Genomic DNA, 21,367 nt, shown 5'->3' with positions numbered 1-21,367 from the left:
CAAGCCTCTGAATAACCCACGCAAGCAAGCGTTGACTACAACCAGTCTGAGTCAGATGGAAGAGCACTGGTGTCAAACACTGTAGGCTTAGTCAGAGGGAAATGTGGAAATAATACAGCATGATTTAGGGAGAGGACACTTAGAGTTATTTCTCATTCTTTCTGGTATTCAGGTAGGTTAGACAGGGTAGACAGAAGAAGAAAGCATCCTTCTTCCTCTGGTAAGCCTTATAATAGCCCCGTGCAATGCCAAAACCCCTGCATCAGAAGAGCAGAAAAGGCAAGACTGTTAGTAAAAGATGACCCCCACTGACTCTGTCTCTAGGAGTAAATTAAGCTGAGTTAGGGCAGGCTTGTCCATACTGTTCAACCATAAGAATGTTGTTGCTCTGGGCCAGCTGGTATTTTCCCATGCAATGTGGGTAGAGTTTAGGGTTTGGTGCAGGCCAAGTAGTTTCTCCAAAAGCATCTTTTTGGCAAGAGAGAAGGGTTGCTGCTGTGGGGACACTCAGCATGTTGTGCCAGCTGGTTTCAGGGAACGAGAATGGTCCCTGGCTGGTTTTGATCACTAGTACAGATGTAGTTGTTGGCAGTAGGGCGAGTTGAAGGATGGCAGCCTTGCAAGCTGACTCCCCATACGGCAAAATGATTTGGGACATAAATCACTGGAGGCATTGTTCTCTTGGTCTGTCCAAAAAGGTGGAATTTGGGGATATAATAGAGAAGTCCTGTGGTTTTCTCTTTTATCATGCCATGTCTTAAGACTATGTCTTAAGGAACCTACAGCCACCCAAGTGGCAAGCAGACCAAAAAGTAGCCTACTCTTCTCTGACGGAGTTGCAGCTATGATCCACCTTCCTTTTCACTCCCATGGATTTTTTCTGGGTTTTTTTGTTTTGATTAAAAAAAAAAAAATCCACAACACAAGACCCTCACAAAACCAAAAGCAAAACAAAACAAGGATGCCACTTATTCAAGGCAGATGAGTTATTTTGCACAGCTGTCAAAATCTATGTCTTCATTATACAAATCTATAATGGCATTTGCTTACATATTCAGCTGATGATCAGCGGTATGCTTTCCTTTAGGAACCATTCCTTGCATTATCTGCAGTCTTCTCCAGGCTGATATTTTCAACTTTTATGTTTTCCTCCTCTGCCAGTCAATGGCAATCACATTATGGCTCTCTCTGTGTGGCACATGCATTGGGAAACAGGGAGGGGCTGCACATTTTCAGCTGTAAATGTGTGAAAGGCAAATTCTTTTCTGAAAGTAAACAGTATCATAACCAAAAGACTGATGGTTTGACGTAGATTAATTTTAAAAATGTATGTTTATTTTATTACTCTGCAATCTGCCTACTGTTTCTCTTATTGATGTCACATGTCATTTACCTACGCGCAGTTTTAGCCTTGGACTTCATGCTAAGTTCTATTCAGTACATCGCCAAATGCCTTTCAGGACTGTTGCCAAAAATATTCTCTTTTCTATCCAAAACTGACCTGCAGACTCTAATTCATTCACTTACAGCATCTAGCCTTGACTACTGTAATTCCTTGGTTTGGTGGGCTTGGAGCCAAATCAATTGGCAGACTCCAGCTTACTCAGAATTCAGCAACAAGGCTTCTGACCCAAACCACGCCAACTCTATATCCTCCCTATGCTGCGAATCTGTATTTGAAAAGCATGTTATACATTTAATGTAACAGTTTCCTTTACACTGTAATTTTAGGGGTGGAATTTTTCTTTTACCCGCATGTCAACTGTCGCACTCTTACAGAATTTTTCTGAGCTAAATTGCCACATATTCTACTCTTGCACTTACAGTAACTTGGTGCAAAGCCCTTTTCATCCTGTATCCCTAATTGGTGGAATTTGGAGTTAAATTCTACATGAAATCTGATTATTTTATCTGCCAGAGAAAGTTTTTGGGTTTATTTTAACACATTGTGTTTCACTTTCTATTTTGTTTATTATTTGTCATAAGGTGTTGTAAAACATTTAGTTGCTGGTGTTCTTTATTATTGCACACACGAAATTAAAAATAATCATGTATGCATGGCAGCTGATAAAATAATAAGCAAAAGAAAAATTGAGTACTTCTTGTCTCCTGAATCCAAGGAGAAATTTCAGCCTTCTCTCAACCATGTATTTAAAATAGCCTACTTGATAAATGTAATGGAGGATAAAAGTGTGCTTTCTACCTCTTAATCTACAGATCAGGCTATACTTTGGTTCTCATTTATTTACGTTCTTCTCTGGTAATACCATTTTCAAATATCCTGTATCAAATATTCTCTTGCCCTGGAGATATTCTAATTTTCCCTTTAATCCAATCTTGTATACAGCTTCTGCAGGCATCGTTTAAGGGATTCTGTTGTTATTGTTCTTAGTTTTTCTAGTTATTTTTACATTTATACTTGATAACAATACCCTATTCTGGTAGCATGATTTATGGCAAGAGAAACTAAGGTTTAAACTTTCATTTAATATGCTTACTATGAGCACCTCTAATAAAGTGTATTGTAGTTACACTGCATTTGTTAAACATTGACACTTGCATATCACTCTAGGCTTAGTTGTTTGGGTCTTTTTAGTTATTTATAACCCATCAGAAAAACAATAAGATAATAATCCTTTGTTTGAAACATGCCACATAAATTACCAGCTGCAGAATAAGTTGTTAGGAAAGATGCAATTATTTGCATCCTGTAAGTTATATTGATAGGAAAAACAATGACATGGTGTGGACCCTTCCAGAACAATGTGGTTTTTTAAAACCTGATTTAAGTAAGGAAACAGCTTTGCATATGGTCAATGAAAATTTGATATAGCATAGAACTTACCAACAGATGTTTGATGATGAATATTTCATGTTACTTAATAATTCTACTTACCAGTCACAGTTGACAGTACAGCGCATCCTAGAGTTCAAGGTGCCTTAGAGAGATAGACATGACCTGTTATTTCATTTTGGATATTTCTTTCTGGAGATCAGGAAATAGTCTCAAAACCATGGTCAGCAGTGAGACCGGGAACTGTTTCACTCAGATTCTGCAGATATCAGCCCAAAATCTGGGGCTTCTCTTTGGAGAAATGTTACCCAGACATGGAGGAAAAATGACTTAACTGGAGACGTTCTCAGATAATACATACTCTCCTGGATTCCTCTTAGGGATGAATTTACCATCCTTATGGGCTGTGTGCTGCTGGATCACTTACCCATACAAGTATGACCCTGATCATGTTGGGGTACATTATCTCTCACCTACCAACTACTCAGAGTACAGGACTTATGCCAGCTTCAGGCTTCCAGGATGTCTGTGGGAGAACGAATGAATCTTGATGCAACGTGAATTAACTTACGACCAAATGTGAACTGGCAGAAGAGGTTTATATTGAATTGCCATCTCATAACACATGAATGCAGGATTTTGATGCAGTACAGATGTGAAACCGCTTTCCTGTACTGTCAAACCATGGCCTTGGCTGCTCTTTAGCTCTAATGTAATGCTTGAAGACCTTTAGATTGGGTGTTACCTATGGGTGTTTGTAGCACTTCATAGCCTAGATTGCTGTGTATATTGAAATTCCTGTACATATATTGACACTTTCTTTGAATATAGAGTAGTGGGATGTTGGTCTTTGATATAGATAATTTAATTTTCTCCTCTACGTGTCTCTTTTTTATTAACGTTTGCTGTCTGTTGCATAATATTTCTTTAAATGCCTTGATTTTTAGCATCTAGTACTCACAGTATCCTACTCCCTTTAGTTTTTTTAATATCTGAAAGTTAGGTAAGTGAAGGAGATCCTTTTTCTGTGCACTTTGTCTCCTGTAGTTATGCAAGAAAAACTCTTTGACATCTTCCTAGCTTGTGTTTGCAATGAGGAGAGTTTCTGAAATGATCAGATAATGACTTTTCATAAATCTTAGCACCTGTTCACAGAGTGGAAATTAAACACTTTAAAGTTCAAAGGTTTTTCAAAATTCAGATGATCTTATTAATACCTATTAGTGGAAAATGGAAAACAGCTCTTCTTCATATCTTTGTGAATCTTTTCTGCTTGAATTTCAACTTGCAAACTAAAAACACATTGTTAATTAAGCACAATTTTCTGAGTGCCTGGGTCGCCAACACAACAATAGTAATTGAATTCTAGCCTCAGTTTCTGTACAAATAATAATAGAGTGCCTTAGCATTTTCATTCTTTTCACATTAATTGAATAAATATACACAGCGTAACTTCCCTGATACATCTAACCTTTGCTCCAAACAAGTTCTAATAAGCTGAAATTATCACATCTGCTATTAAAACTTGAATGGATCACTAATCGATCAGATCATCCCAACAGTTTTGAGGTGCATTCTTTAGTATAAACTACATATAAGTATTAATTTTAAAATATGACAAATATTTTCTATGGCTTTAAAAGTTAATTAACCAGTGCTAATGATTGCAAAGAAAAAATCCTATATGTGATTCAAAATGTTGTAGTCCTCCTGAATCTGAAAGCAACCTGCAACAGTGGTAAAAAAGAGAATAAAAGAAATGTGCCTCTATTCCAGTGAGCGAGTAACTTTCAGATCTAGAGGTGAAGTATATATAGCTGACTTACTAGGTGAACTCACTGTTTTAGGAAAGGTAGGTTGTTATGTACAATAAGATCCTCTACATGTGTGGCTTGAGGGGAGAAGGAGGGCAGCCATCGAGAAAATCGGTGAGAGACCAGACAGAGCAGAGGGCATTACAGCACTCCTGCCACCATTTCTCAGTGAAAGAGAGGGAAGGGAGGTGATGCAAGCTGCATCTTTACAAAACATGAGGCATTGTTTCTGCCCAGGAATCTAAAGAGATAAATAGCCAAGAACCTTGTCAAAGAGTTGAAGCGTTTTTCAGTTTGATTTTATAGGTTGGCACAGCTGCTCACTCAGGATCACAGCCTATGTAATTTGTAGAAAATCTGGATTCCTTGGTGGTCCTTCAGTTAACTGTGATGGGATCAAGGCAACTTACATCTTGGCACAATCATTTTTAGGCAGATCGCTGTTGCGGAAGAGCAATGTTGCTTGTAACTGATGCGAAAAGAAAAGAGTGTTGGGATGAAAGGTTCTGATTTAGGATGAACAAGTAGCTAAAAACTTAAGGATCTTAATTGTCCTAGATAATTGCCCTAAATATTGATGACTGGCTTCAGAACAAATTCATTAAAGTTGAATGAGGGAAGCCCATTTCACATCTCTTCTTCATCTTATATACACAAAAATGTGACTGTTCATGTACATAAACATACATAGGCCATGGGCACAGGACAGAATGATCTACCACAGGTGAGCCTGTCTATATGAAATAGCAGAGAAACAGGAGCGGCAGCTACAGAATGCAGCATTAATGTACGGTTTAGCCCTTTCCGTCTGCTGGTAAATTCCCTCTATCACATAGCCACCCTTCAAAGCAGAGCCTGCTTGTCTTTCACGCTTTCGTTTGTACAGCCTTCTCATCTGTACGCAGCTGCCACAGGGGAACATGCGTCAGGTTTATGCCTCGAGTGCCATTTCTGTAGTCACACGCCTATAGGCACAAACGCAAAGGCACGTGGCTGCGCAGCGTTGCAGCAGAGGTCACTGGGAAGCAGCTGCATGCATGTTCTTTGGTACATAGTTTTAAGTTGTGTAGACTAAAGTTATGGAGGCAGACTTGAAGGGAGACATCTCCAACATTGATAAAATGTAAGTACGAAAGACACATCATTGGATGGATATTGATGATGTTGTTTCAGTAATGACATCATCCATAGACTCCTCGTGTCTTTGCTTTGCTTCTCTATAGTGATCACAACATAAATTGCTTGTCTTGTTTGACTTCCTTGTTCACCAAAGTTGAGCAGATTGTCGCCGTTTTCAACGCTTCTACCAGACAAAAAGCTTGGGACCATTTCTCGAAAGCCCAGCGAAAGAACATAGACATTTGGCGAAAGCATTCTGAGGTTGGTGATTTTATTATTACTTTCTATCCATCATCTCACAGCTGGATTGACACAGAACGAGTGTGATTGTAGCTGGACATAGTGTATTCAGCAATATTTACAGCTACCGTTTTAGCTGTTAATCAGCTGGCCACTATACAGTCTCATCTACAGTATGAATTGCTCCCATTGCTCTCATCATGATAATAGTCATTAAATAACACTAAGACAGAGAGCATGTGTTTTTATTTTTCATGCAGATTTGGGAAATCATTGGAGGATTATGTTTACTATCTAAAATAATGAACTGAAGTAGTGAAATTAGGAAAAATATTTTCAACTAAGGATAAAAATAAGAATTATTTCTAGAAAGTATCTTTTTAGGAGTCATCGTGATCTGTTTTTAAAAGTGTTCTGCAGCACAGATTTTTTTTTTCTTGTTGTGCCATCATCTGGTCATTATAAGATGACTTTGCCTGAAAATAAAATAGAGAATTTCTTTCCTAAGTAATGACTTAAGCATATTAAGCCCAGAATTACGAGATACTCCTTCCCATTTGTTTTATGTTTATCTTTAAAAAAGTAGAAACATCACTTGTATTGATTCTAAGTATTATGCTTGCAAAGAAACCAGTATGAATGTAATCATAGTACCACACAGAGTTAGCAATGTGGGACCATGCATGTGTGACTGTCATAAGCATGAGCAGAGGAAATGGGATTCTAACTCCCCTTGCTGCGAGTGGCAGCAAAGGAAGCGATAGACCTCATCCTGTGTTTTGGTCATCCAGCTTTCGTTTTTAATTCAGTATAAACGCTATGAGCCTGTATTTTAAAAAGTAAGTACCGCTGTCTTTGTTTTCTTTCTTCTTCCATTTTGGTTTTTTTTTAATGTGAGCAACTTACATACAGTTGGTTCACCTTCATGTAGTAGAGCATGTTGATTTTTAGTATCACAGTCCTCTAAATGATTTTTCTCTGTCTCAGAATAAAAACTTTAGAAGGTAAGGTGCACTTATTTAATTATTTTGTAGTACACTTGTAAAATAAGTGTTGTACACTTAGTTTGAGAAACACTAAAGTGCTGTGATATAAATCATTTGGATAACATTTTAAGTGCCCATTAACTAATGCTAAATTACAGTTGAATACCAATGGCACTAAATGTAACATCCACATGAATACCAAATGAATTCTTTATTATCAGTGCTATTATGGTGAATACCAAATGACTTCACAATAATGGGACACTTAAAATAAAATGTTGGCATAATTTATTGGTACAAACTGTGTTTTGCATTTTGTTCACAAATATTTCATATAAATAGTGGATAAAGCCTTTGTTCAATTGAAAATTGGGAAGTTGGGGATCAATGTTTGTCTTATCTTTTAGAGATGTATGAAAATATGATTTGCTAGTAGCTTATTTCAATCATATTAAGACCATCCCTTCTTAAAAAAACTTTCTGTAAAGGGATGTGGTATGTCATTTATTTGCTGGCTTCTAAATCTTTAATAAACTGAAATGTGTAAGGGTTGCACTTTCCAGAAATGTTGATTCGCTACTCACTTCTTCAAACACTTTCCTTCTGTTTTTCTAAGAAGAGGACAACAAAAACAGTTCAGAAACATGCGAAGGCTCTCCCTGAACCAATATATTTTAGGAATGACAGTTTTTCAGATGTGAAATATGATGGAAATGTGCCAAATGGCATCTTTGATTTAAATCATATTTTCTAACCACGACATTATCTGCTTATTTGTTTAATCACCTGATCACTTTCCCTTTTTTTCTGAATTTAAGAAAGCTTTGCTAGAAACCCAAACACAGAACAAACACTCATACACATGGACATTCTCCATGGAAGATTATTGGCTCTGCTGATAATGTAGACATTGATGCATCAAGGACATTTATCCCCTAAAGAGGGAGTAAATGTGAGGGGATTTCTGCTCATGTGTGCAGTATACTTCCCCAGGAAAAAGTGCAGGTGGCTTTTTCCAATACGGAATTAAGAAACGGTTTCCTAATTTATTATGCCAGAGGTGCCTCTGACTGCATGAGACGCTGGTTGACAATTTACCTTTTTAATAATTTCTTTCCAATTTGAAACTATGCGAATGTAGAATGCCCACTAATTAGCTTCCTTGCCTTTGCTGGGATTAATGGACACATACACATTTATCAGGATATTTGAGATCTGCCCATGAACCAAGGGTACAGCTCCAGGGAAACGCCTTCCCTTTTTTCACCCAGTCCCTCTCCGACAGCTTATTGTTAATTGCACGGAGCAGCGGTCAGGCTCCTCAATGCCGTCTCCTCCTTCCATGCAACTCTTCCTTGTTTCAAAGACTTCAAACCACCTCTTTGGGAATTAAGCTCTTTGTCGGCAGAAAAATTAGCTGTCTGTGGGCTGAAAAGGCCTACACTAATCACGGTGCAGCATCCCCGTGTTACACCTGACAGGATTATTAGGACAAAATAGAGTCCTCTCAATCTTCTCAGCGCTGCCATTAAAAAGCCAGCCGCTACACCCGCGCCGGCTTTTCTACCCAGAACAAAGACCGTCTAGACTCCCACAAAGCCCGCTGATCATTTACCTAGCGACATGTGCACGGGCTCCCTGGCCGCCGGCCTGCCCTTGCGCTGGCCGCCCGGGGACCGGGATGTCCGTGCTGGCACTTGTTTTGGACCAAGATGCAGAGATTTTTCAGGACGGCATTATTGGGCTGGGTTTTTTATATCCGAGGCGATCCGGGCATAGGGAGAGAGGGCGGGATTCCTTCGCCCAGCATCAGGCACCTAGAATATAGAGAGCTCCATCTGCCGTGGCTGCTCTCGGCTGCCTTTACCATCAGCAGAGACAGCCAGGCACTTTTATGGTATAGTTAATATGACTTTGTTTGGTTAGTTGCTTTGTGGATGTGAATCACCTTAAAGTGCCTGTTTCTCCGCATTTCTGTGAAAGGTGCCTGAGCAGGAACTAGTTTTACTGGAGACACCTGCACTTGGCCGGATGAATCCTAGCCCAAGTGGCAGAGAGAAGCAAGAATCATCTACACCTTCAGCAGGCTGACCATCTCTTTACCAATCTGCTTTATACACAATTTTAAGCATTACCTCTGCTGTTAAAGCATTCTCATACATTTAGCAGAACTAAAGATCACTCACCATTGAGACTCACTTTCTCTCTTTTTTTCCCCTGAGTGTTACCTTTCATAAACTCCGTTCTTTCACAGGAAGAATTCCCTGTGCTACTGTTGTTATAAATATTCATGTACAAATAAATACGATTACAATGATAAATGATGTATAATTAAAATCAGAGCAGTATTAAAAAGAGATACTAAATAATACATAATGGCTTCATGGAAGTTAATACTGACAAAAGGTCATTTTGGGTTTTAGGAGCTCCGAAATGCTCACAGTGAACAGCTCATGGGAATCCGCCGGGAAGAGGAGATGGAAATGTCCGATGATGACAGTGGTGACAATCCCAGTAAAAAGCTGAGAGTAGATGATTCAGGTAAAGCCAAATACCTCTATATAAAACTGTTGGGTTTTTTAAAAACAAACAAAACCTTACATATGAGAAGTGACATATGAATAATTGAATATATAAGACAGAATCTTGTTTTAAACCCTCATAAATTAGTTATTTGAATGATGCAAGCTGCCTCTAAGAGGTGTTTGTCACCTGCTGTGATATAAAACAATGAAAATTCTCCGGTTCTGCCCTTGGCTTGAAGTATTGTGTTTCTTTAGCATGCTCTCTGCAGGCTTGTGTAACACTACTTCATTCCATGGTTGTAACAATGTCTTATTATGAGACCAGCTGAAGTTATGTTTTGGTCAGTATTCTCTAAGCCTTACTTTCTTTTCAACAAATACGTAATACTGTATGAGCTCTCTAACAAATACACCATACCATTTTAACTGTGTGTTTTCTGGAATTAACATTTAAGGGCGCATGTTTCAAAATATGATTCTGCACACTCCATCAATTTGACACTCATTAGATGTCTATCATGAAGAATCATAGAATCATAGAGTCATAGAATCATAGAATAGTTTGGTTTGGAAGGGACCTTTAAAGACCATCTAGTCCAACCCCCTGCAATGAGCAGGGACATCTTTAACTAGACCAGGTTGCTCAGAGCCCCCTCCAAACAGACCTTGGAGAGGTGTTCCATTCCTCTGAGCATTTCTATGGCCCTCATCTGGACCTGTTCCAACAGGTCCGTGACTTGCCTGTGCTGGAGGCTCCAGAACTGGACACAGGACTCCAGGTAGGGTCTCACCAGAGCAGAGTAGAAGGGCAGAATCACCTGCTTCGACCTGCTGGCCACGCTGCTTTGGATGCAGCCCAGGAGAAGGTTGGCCTTCTGGGAAGTGAGTGCACATTGCTGGCTCATGTCCAGCTTTTCATCCACCAGTACCCCCAAGTCCTTCTCAGCAGGACTTCTCTCAACCCCTTCATCCCCCAGCCTGTATTGATACTGGGGGTTGCCCTGACCCAGGTGCAGGACCCTGCACGTGGCCTTGGTGAACCCCATGAGATTCACATGGGCCCATTCCTTGAGCTTGCCCAGGTCCCTCTGGATGGCATTCCATTCCTCAGGTGTGTCAAGTGCACCACTTAGCTTGGTGTCATCTGCAAACTTGCTGAGGGTGCACTTGATCCCACTTGTCTGTGTAATTGATGAAGATATGAAACAGTACTGGTCCCAGTACAGACCCCTGGGGAACACCACTCCTCACCGATCTCCATTTTGGCATTAAGCCATTAACCACTACCATCTGGATGCAACCACCTAACCAGTTCCTCATCCACCCAACAGTCCACCTATCAAATCCATCTCTTTCCAATTTAGAGAGAAAGATATTGTGGGAGACCATGTCAAAGGCCTTACAGAAGTCCAGATAGACAACATCGGTAGCTCTTCCCTTGTTCACTGATGTGGTCACTCCATCCTAGAAGGCCACTAGGTTGTCAGGCAGGACTTGACTTGCCCTTGGTGAAGACATGCTGACTGTCTCAAATCACCTCCCTGCCCTCCTTGTGCCTTAGTATGGCTTCTAGGAGGATCTGCTCCATGATCTTCCCAGGCACAGAGGTGAGGCTGACGCGTTGGTAGTTCCCAGAGTCCTCTTTTAAACCCTTTTTAAAAATGGTGCCATGTTTCCCTTTTTCCAGTCACCATGGACTTCATCTGACTGCCAGGACTTTTCAATTATCATGGAGAGTGGCTCGGCAACTACATCAGCCAATTCCCTCAGGACTCTGGGATACATCTTGTCAGGTCCCATAGACTTGTACATGTTCAGGTTCCTCAGGTGTTCTCGAACCTGCTCTTCTCTTACAGTGGGAGGGACTTTGCTCTCAAGAGGTGTGGGGAAAGAGACTGACAGTGAAGACTGAAGCAAAGAAGTTGTTGAGTACCTCAGCCTTCTCCTCATCTGTTGTTATCTGCCAGCTCTGTTCTGCTCCCTTGTCCCCAAAGGCAGTTTCCCAGGGGGTCCTATTGATGAACTCCTTCAAGAGCTGGACGTTTGCTTTCCGAAACTTCAGGGTCCTGACTTTACTCTTTCCTCCTCCATATTCCTCAGGACTGCAAACACCACCAGTGCATGATCACTGCAGCTCAGACTGCCTCCAATCTTGACATCACTGGTTAGCTCGCTTGCGTTGGTGACCAACAGGTCCAGTATCACATCCCCTCTGGTAGGGCTGTCTATTACCTGGCTTAAGAAGTTATCCTCGATGCATTCCAGGAGTCTCCTGGATTGCCTACAGCTTGCCGTGCTAGTTTTCCAGCAGATGTTGGGGTGGCTGAAGTCCCCCAGCAGGACGAGAGCCTGCGAGCAAGATGCCTCCTGTAGCTGGAGCAAGAAGACTTCGTCAATAGACTGCCCTTGATCAGATTGCCTGTAGTAAACACAAACCGCAACGTTCCCTTTGTTGCTTTGGTCTCTGATTCTTACCCATAAGCTTTCAACCTCTTCGTGGCTATTCTTCAGAGACAGCTCTTCAAACTTCATCCATTTCTTGATGTAAAGGGCAATGCCTCTGCCTCTCCTTCCTCACCTGTTCCTTCTGAACAGCCTGTAGCCATCAATAGCTGCACCAAGTTTCAGTAATGGCAACTAGGTGGTAGCTTTCTAGCAGCAAAAGAACAAGGGTGCATTTAATATGAGTAAAGAAAAGCAAGTTTTTCAGCCTTCTACAAATACTCTGCTATCCAGGGCGGACACCAAGAGGTAGCTCAGAAGCTGCCTGAATTATTGACTGGTAACATGATTTGGATGGATTCTTTGCTTGGCTTCTTGACATTGGCTAATGAAGTTATGAGTAGCTAACAAGGGTTTGCTTGTTTAGACACTCATCTTCGGAAGGAAAATGTACAGAAGCTGAAGCCAAAGCATGACTGGGAGCTGCCAGCCAGCAGTGAGGTTTAAGGAAAGTAAAGGAGGGAGTAATATGGAAAGAAATTGAGAGTCTTATGATGAGGGTAATTTTGATCTAGTCCTTTGAATACAGGCACCGTATTAAGAAAGGAAAGAATTTCATCCATTCAATGGTTTCAAGTCCTTGTATGCCAGCACAAAAGTGCAGACTCAAGCTTACATAGAGAAGAACTCTTTAGCTCCTCCTGTGACAAGATGCTGTGTGAGGTCAAATGACTCTGGAAGTATAGACTGAAGGAAGGAGTGTCATTCTAACAAAGGAATTTTTACTACAGCATCTCTCTTGAGGGGAGATTTAATGTTTTTCCTGGAAGAAAAATGAAACAATAAAACCTGTAAAGGGCAGCCTTAATTTTTGCTTGGCTAATTGTGTGGGTTTGAATTTTCTAGACACCATTAGCAAATGTTTGGAGCTGAGACAGTGGGTCTCTGCAGATAAAGCACTTCTAGCAATCAGAGATTTTTATGAATGTCTAATCATTTTACTTTGACTGTGTCCACTCTTACAGAGGGAAGTCATTAGAATTAACAACAGGAAGGTAGAGACAGAAATACCCACAGCCTGCACGCTGGAAGAGTAGTAATGATGTTTTGAACTGTCATACTTATCAGTTCAGCTAGGTTTAACATATGCATGCTTAGGGCAGAGATATGCTGGTCATTCTTTTTGTAGCATCATAAATAGGAAAGTGTCTTTGGCTTTCTTCCATGAAAAAGGACATTTCTGTCAAATGTTTTGATATCTTAACTTTGTCCAGCCATCCCAAAAAACTTCAGTTTATTTGTATTGTTATAATGTGGTCGCTTGAGTCCCCCCCAGCGATAACAGTAGCAAAACCAGTACTGGTTGCATGCTAAATCAAAATTTAGTGATATGAATCCACTTGGGTACTTGTCCATCATCATTCATTGTACCATTCATCATCCTCTTGATCTCAGTGGAGTTGATCCGGCCTGCTGGATACATAGAGTCATCTAGTTCTAAAATCAATTGTATAGCTTTATTTTTCCAACATTACATTCTCAACTAAAGCAAATGGATTTGATTCCTCTACTATTGACAATAGAGGGAACTTGGAGTTAAACCAAAAAAGTTATTTGGTATAAAACACAGGTAAATGAAAAGAAAGTGAGAGAAGTATATTTATTTTTTCATTTTTATGTACAGAGAAGTGATTCTTTCTTTATTCTTTCAGCATTTTTTTTAAATTACTGTTTGTGTTAGCCGCCTTCTCTGTTTTTTTCTTTCCTTTTGAGTATGCCATTCCAAAACCACCTCTTTATCTCACTGGAGTGGCTATTTGTATTCACAGTAACCTCTGTTCTACAAAGAATGTCTTTTAAAGAATCTTTTATCACAAAGAAACAATTCTGTACAGTAAGAAAACATTGGCACTTTCTTCATTTTTAACCCCTTTTCTTAAAATGTTTGTCAAAACGTGTAACGATGGGAAGGGCCAGGCTTGAATAACACAAAGAAGATATTGTGCCTCTTCAGTTCAAGGGCAGCATGCACACATAAAGCCTTAAATGTCTAAATCCGAAAGTGGCTGAAGCAACAAGACATGATGAATTGGTTTGGATTGTTCCAGAGTTCTGAACTGCCTGTCCTGCTCTCCCCACGATTTTCTTGAGAACATTATTTCTCAGCCTACCCTACTTGACAGTGGGAGTAACGCTCCTGGGAAGTTACCATCCCCAAAGCTACAAGTGACAGAAATTCCCCCAGGTTCCAACACCTGTGTCAGGTCTTCTTTTCACTAGTTCACCTAGTTAATCACCCCTAGTACAAGAAGGCTCAATTAATTCAAAAATTTAGAATGGGTCCCCACATTCTGTCTTGGTAAAGTGTAGTTTCAGCAGTCTCCCAATGTAATTTCTTCTGTTAACTCAAGCCTTTGTCATTCAGAATTAACTCCACTTCTGTGAGCATCTAGATAGTATGGTGCTGAGTGTGTCACATTTCCTCACAGCTAGACTGGTTAGAATGAAAACTCTCCTCTAGGATTTCTGAAGAGAAACCTATTCATCACTCTGAAAAAAAAAGGGTGGATTCCAGTCCCAACATTTGAAAACACAATGCAACACATCTAGGCCCTGAGGCTGTGCAAAAGGACTTCAGTGCCTAAATGCTTACACAGACTTGCTGGACTTTAGGTTTCAGAGGTACTTTACATTGAGCTGAGGCCTTTGTACACAATAAGTTCTGGGGATTTGGGGTAGATGATGAAAAAGCTGTTAGTAAGAATGGTTTGCCTATTTTCTTCAAGTTGTGCAAGATACTAAATCATGCAAGAGATCAAGTCATGGTAGGTATTAGAAATCTGCCAATAGCTGTTTGTTTGTGAAGATTTGGGCTTGCTACAGGTGACAACGCAGAACAGCTCCAGGAGGACTTGTTCCAAAGCGTGTCACTTTGTTCTAGACTCAAATCCTCTTCTTTCTTCTGACAATTGCTCTTCTCCTAGTTGTTTATGAACTTGATTTATTGATATCAGTGACTCAGTGGCAGAGCTGGAATGAGAATGGGGACTGTCAGTCTCTTGGACCTGTCTTCTGCCCTCTAGTCCACGCTGCAGGACTGGGGTACTGCCTCCTGTGCAAAGACCTTCTGCTCTTCCAGGTATTTTACAGGTCATTCTCCCCAGGCTTAGTTAGTAGCCTATTCTATCATGTGCAAGCTGAATCTTCAAAGAAAAGGCATCACTACCTGTTTGTTCTTTTGAACAGCATCTCAAACTGCTGCCAGGACCCCCTGAAGACCCCCCCCCAGGGAAACCAGTAAGTTGGCTGAACTAGCATACATGCCTAGTTTATAGGAAATCCTCTTGGTTTCACAGACTGAAGTTCATTTGCATTACAGGGAGAGCTGGCAAAAGGCTGACCTGAGACTGAGTGAATCTCACCTGTGGGATCAGGTATTCCTTTAGAATGATGGGGGGGGGGTTCAAAATCCAGCCTTTAAATTGTGATTTTTCTGCAGTGTGGATTTTGGAGTCTGAAAGGGACAAGAGGATTGCTGAAGTAAAGCTGGGAGATTGCTAAGAAAAAAATAATAATGATGATTGGCAACTCAGTTAATACATTTGAAAGTCAAGGTGCAACTACTGAAGCATTAGCCCAGGGGAAAAAAAAAAAAAGAGATTCAGTGCTGGAGTCTAGAGGATATACAGAAATCTTCAGAACAATCAGGATTTATGGATGCTTCGTCTCCCACCTGCTGGCACCGGGAGTAAGGATCCACATGTAAAAGCCTCCAAAGTAATTTTAAGAATTAGTGAAGTGAAGCTGCATGTTGTAGAAAAGCGCTGCACTTTGGTTTATGCCTAGAAGGCACCTGTAATTTTCCTTTAAGGGGAAGGTGGGTTAATCTCTTCCTTTTGCAGTTCTCGGCAACATGCCATTAATTCTAGCAACTCCAACTTCAGAGAGAGACTGCGGCTGCCGCTGCAGAAAAGAAAGATGCACAGTGCTTGCAGAGGGATGTGGGAAGGACAGTTGCGTGATTAAGGCTGTTGACTGGGATCCCAGAGCTCTGGGCCAAACCCCAGCTCTGCTACATACCCCCTGCCCGGACTAATCCATGAATTTGTGTTAGCTCCGTTCCCTACTATCAAATGGAGGCAACGATGCTTCCTTTCACTCATCTGCCCTGTCCATGTGGATGATAGGCACCTTGGTATAGGGCTCTCTCGGGCTGAAGGGGCTTGCAATAGCCCACTCATTGGGCCCCCGGAGCATTTCACCACCGTTTTATTACCTGTGGTGAAGTAACTCAATAAAGTCTCGCGGACTCCATGCAAAAAGTCAATTTCAAGTTATATAGCGTAAGCCCAGTTTGAACACGTAAGATTGGTGCTACCTTCCAAGTCAGGACAGACATCCTCTATGGCAAGATTTTCAAACACGCTCAAAGTAGGCACCAAATTCAAACACTGAGGCTCTTTCTGTCTTGAACAGTAGCCTGGATCTTTAAGTGCTCTCCTGACCCGCTCTGTCCTGTTGACAGCATCAGCTAAGTCACTTGGGTAGGAGACAGGCTGCACAGCGGGCAGCCCGTCTCACAGAAGAGTGTAGTCCTTGTGAAAGTTGGTATTTGAAAATCGCACCCTGGCGCACACGGCATAAAACAGGCTTTGGGATATTGTTCGTAAGCCTATCCTGAAAGTTGCAAGCCTGGCAAGTCTTCAAGGAAAGCTGGAAACACCAAAGTGATCTGTGTGATGCTTATTCATCTCTTTTCTCTGCAATTCAATCCTCTTTTTCTTTCTCTAAGGCTTGTGTGAATGCAGAGATGCACACGTGGAATGGAAACTGTGTTTTATAGCTGGATTAAACTGGTAGGAAAGCTTTATATGGCTTGTTACAACTCTGAATAGAAATTGCTGAGCCCCAGCTGTGTGGAGCTGAGCTTTGCTCTTTTTTTTCTTCCAACTGGCCCAGTGTCACGTCAGATCTCGTGTCAGGTCTTCCTCTTCCTCCTGAGCCCAGGGATCATATATTTCTTCCTTCCTTTCTTGTAAGTCTAATCCTTTGGGGTTTATGGGAGATTTTTTTTAAACAAAAGTCTAATTTATTTTTCTGTCATTACCTCTCCATCCCATAGCTTTTTGGCATCAGATTTTGGGAAAGTGATACTGATATTTAACAGTCCCATAATTTCCCCTTTTTCCTTTTAAACACTTGTTGATAAAGGTAATGTAAAATAACAAAATATATTTACTCTAGAAATTAATGGGCTAGCATTGCTTTTTTCCTCAAATAAATCAATACCATTTCAAAGGCATCGGCAGCTGGTATCATAACCAGGCCCGTGTTAATAAACATATGAAGGCGTATGAAGAGGAAAATAAACCCTGTTAACAGAAGCTACTAACCAGGCTTTACAAGCAATCTCAAAGAAAAGAACATATTTAAAATCTGAAGCTCTGAATTGTCACAGTTCTGACAGGGTCCTCTCTCTGGCCAGAGAAGACACCTGAGCAATCCTTTTGAGCACTCCGAGTGGAGTAACTTCCCTTTGAATGGAAATGCTCTGGACACAGCAGACAATCAGTTTTGCTCCCAGGGACCATCAGGGATGATCACTAGAAAGCAGCACAAGATGATAACTCCCTCTACGCCGGGAAAAGTCTGTTCTAGTGTCTTTCACAGCATGCCAGTTCAGAGCTGTTGTCATCAGGCAGACTCCAATTTTGTGCCTTAAAATGCATTCCATTTTTCCCCACGGCTTTCACAAAAATAGGCTGAAATTCAGGAAGCGTGTAGGCAGGGGCCTAATTTTACGCCCCTGGTTTTAAGTCCATTTGGTTCTATCAATGCTTCTTGTGTAGCTGAATTTAGGAGAATTGCCTTGATGAATCAGGGCTGAAGGTAGCTGCCAACCTTGTCTTCCCTGGGCAATAAAGACAGCCTTGTCCTGTCCCAAGTACTGGGCCACTTGCTCTGGACCACACAACACATCAGCTTTGGGATGAAGGTCTGTGCCGGTCCTGTGGACACAGCAGTGAAGGTGTTAACCTAACTTTCAATTTTTAGAGGAAACAGACACTTCAAAGGCATTTTCCTAATATGGGTTTTAGGAGGATGTCCCGTTTACTACACAACAAGTCTGTTGCGCTTTGATGCTCTCCAACTGCCAGAAATACTATTATCTAGACTACATTTTATCATGTTTTCTGGGTATTTCATACTGATAAGGTTTTATGAAAGATCATTACATATGAGAATAGATCTAATCCTGTTTTTAGTAAGCTTTAAGGACGCTGAGGGATTATTTATGTAATAAGATGCAAAGTTGCTATGGAAAATGCTATAGCAACCTAACATCTTCACAAAACCAAGCAGCCACTTGTGACAGCAATCTAAATTTACATTTATTTTAGTGTCATTTTATTGACATTCTTAGTATCTCATCTTGACAGCATGTTAAAATATGTTTTGCATTCATGCTAGAACAAAATTAACAGCATGTTGTTGGAATGAAGATGATGCTTATAATTTTTGGAGATAATTTTAGCATATTTCATTTTGTGTAAATAGCTTTAAACTAGTAGTGAAAAGAAGTTTGGGTGCATCCCCCCCTACTTGTAATAGAGCAAACAATGTATACTGAAAGTCATATTTTACAAGTCAGTGAAAGCTAAATAGTTTTTATTTGCTTTATATCTGAATTAAAGCATTTTTTAAAAAGAAATTATTTTGTTATTAGAATTTATTTCAAATCCTGTATCTTTTATCATAACTCTCCCAGTTCAGGATACAGGCTATAATTTTTCATTAGGGTTCATAAAGCAGGGCATCATTTTTGAATGTCTAGACTTGCAGTTTGATAGGGAATTGCCCTATTTAAATGGGACTTTTCTAAAGCACAGGATAACGGTACACATTGCTCCTTAGGAGGTTAAATAAAAAGGGAAAGAAAAAACAAACACAAAGCAACAAAACAATCTGAACTCTGTCCTGTGCCCATTGCAGTTAATAATGAAACTTGCATTGACTTCAATGGGAGCAGAAGCAAGCTCTGTATATTGATTTTCTCCATCCCCTCCATTAAGAATCCTGAAGTGTGGCTGTAACATTGTTGAAGTGGGATGTTGGCAGCAAAATCAATAAAAGACAATATTAGAACATATGCTGTTTTCAGCTTCCTCACAATCTGATATAGCTGGTATTAGCATTCTTCTCCAAATTACACTTCATGCTTTCTATAAAGTGACCTTCCTTATAGTGCCCTCTCCAATATAAAGCTTTTGTGCTCTTACTCTCATATATAGCCTTCCAGAGAATGAGCCCTATTTGTAACAGTGAAGGTGGTTGATTCTAAACAGAGCATAAAGAACAAATGCCTTCAGGAGTGGCTTCAGCCTAAGCCCTATTTCCGACCTCCTATGAAAGATAATTTCTGTTATTTCTTAAACTACACTCTCGGTTTTAGGTTTTCTTAATTGTGCTGCCCTTCATGCCCTGTTATTTTTAGGAACCCGTTTCACCCCAGCACATTAGAGAAGCTTGCAGGTATTGCTTGAGGTGGAGCTTTACGTACCTTATCCACCCTTAAATCCAAGAAGCATCAGCCATTGCTAGGGTGTCAGAGGAGATAATGATCAGAAAGCAGACTCTTTTCCGAAGTCAGTACAAGGTTCTAAACTCATAATTGCAGGTTTGGGGAGCATCCTTGTGTCGTGCAAGGATGGCTGAAATTTCCAAAGCATTAAAAGCTTCCTTGGTAATGCATGCAGCTTCTCATTCCTTGTGTGACTGGCTGTCTGTAATGTGGTTGCATGCCGGGAGTTAAAAACGCACCCAGCAGAGCTCCTGCTTGAAGCTGGATGGCCACAGAAACTCCCAAAACTACTACTAGTTAGTGATGCTGGTTTACTTTAGTGAATGAATCTTCAATTCAGAGGAGTTTCATGATGTCTTGCGCTTTGGTTTTCCTCAAAGACCGTCTCAAGAAAATAAGTTTCTTACTGATGACACATATCGATAGTATAGCATTTTTGTGACCAATATATCAAAGGATTTGCTTCATAAAGTTGAAAGCCACATAGATTCAAAGCTGCTTGTAGGTGATTTTCTTTTAATCTTATTTGGATTTAGATTTATGGCAGAAAGAAGAGAAAACAAAGAACAGTCCTCTAGGATCATAGAATCATAGAATCTTTGGTTTGGAAGGGACCTTCAAAGGTCATCTAGTCCAACCCCCCTGCAGTGAGCAGGGACATCTTCAACTAGATCAGGTTGCTCAGAGCCCCGTCCAACCTGACCTTCAATGTTTCCAGGGATGGGGCATCTACCACATCTGTGGGCAACCTGTGCCAGGGTTTCATCACACTCATTGGGAAAAATTTCTTCCTTATGTCTAGTCTCAATCTACCCTCTTTCAGTTTAAAACCATTACCCCATTTCCTGTTGCAACAGGCCCTGCTAAAAAGTCTGTCCCCATCTTTCTTAAAAGCCCACTTGAAGTATTGGAAGGCTGCAATAAGGTCTCCCTGGAGCCTTCTCTTCTCCAGGCTGAACAACCCCAACTCTCTCAGCCTGTCCTCACAGCAGAGCTGTTCTATCCCTCCGATCATTTTGGTGGCCCTCCTCTGGACCCGCTCAAGCAGGTCCATGTCTTTCCTGTGCTGAGGGCTCCAGAGCTGGATGCAGGACTCCAAGTGGGGTCTCACCAGAGCAGAGGGGCAGAATCACCTCCCTCGACCTGCTGGCCATGCTGCTTTGGATGCAGCCCAGGAGACGGTTGGCTTTCTGGGCTGTGAGCACACACTGCTGGCTCATGTCCAGCTTTTCATCCACCAGGACCCCCAAGTCTTTCTCGGCAGGACTGCTCTCGATCCCTTCATCCCCCAGCCTGTATTGATACTGGGGGTTGCCCCAATCCAGGGCCAGGACCCTGCACTTCGCCTTGTTGAACCTCATGAGGTTCACAGAGGCCCATTCGTCGAGCTTGTCCAGGTCCCTCTGGATGGCATCCCAACGTGAAATGAAAGATCGAAGAACTAGATACCATATCAAAACCATACCATATTATTCCACTTCTCACTAATTCCAGCATGTGGCTCCTTGAACACTGGTGTACAGAACTCTAAAGGAGGAAAATGTGTTTCTTCTGTGTTAAAAGAAAGGTGGTTTGTTTTGTTGTGTTTTTTTTTTAATTAATTGGGGTGTTTTTCCTTTCAATTGGCAAAATAGTTTCCAACCTAACCTTTTTGTTTATTTATTCAGCCCTCCACATATCTGATGCAAAGCAACTTTTTCAGGTGCAAGAATTGTGCCAAGCATATCTTTATAGCACTTGTATCCAGTGACTGCTGAGCTGCTTCTACAACTGTCAAGTGCCCACCTCAAATGTCCACCCGGGATCTCTCTGAAGATATTTGGGTGGTTGCTGGTCCACAACACCAGTTTCTTAATTGTTTCTTT

The 21,367-nt window shown here is 41.0% G+C and overlaps 1 protein-coding gene across 1 annotated transcript in view; it reads left to right on the top strand.

The window, feature by feature from the left end:
• The window catches only part of ENOX1 (ecto-NOX disulfide-thiol exchanger 1), a 143,836-nt gene that overhangs the window by 66,106 nt on the left and 56,363 nt on the right, over positions 1-21,367 (top strand). The window contains exons 6-7 of the mRNA XM_082013807.1: positions 5,882-5,988; positions 9,377-9,494. Coding sequence (XP_081869933.1) covers positions 5,882-5,988; positions 9,377-9,494 — 225 coding nt within the window. The remainder of the gene's footprint in view (positions 1-5,881; positions 5,989-9,376; positions 9,495-21,367) is intronic.

The sequence above is a fragment of the Phaethon aethereus genome (assembly GCF_964289735.1).
Source record: "Phaethon aethereus genome assembly, chromosome: 1".
Taxonomy (NCBI): domain Eukaryota; kingdom Metazoa; phylum Chordata; class Aves; order Phaethontiformes; family Phaethontidae; genus Phaethon; species Phaethon aethereus.
The sequence above is the reverse complement of the archived record's forward strand: the minus strand, read 5'-3'. Positions and strand labels throughout refer to the sequence as shown.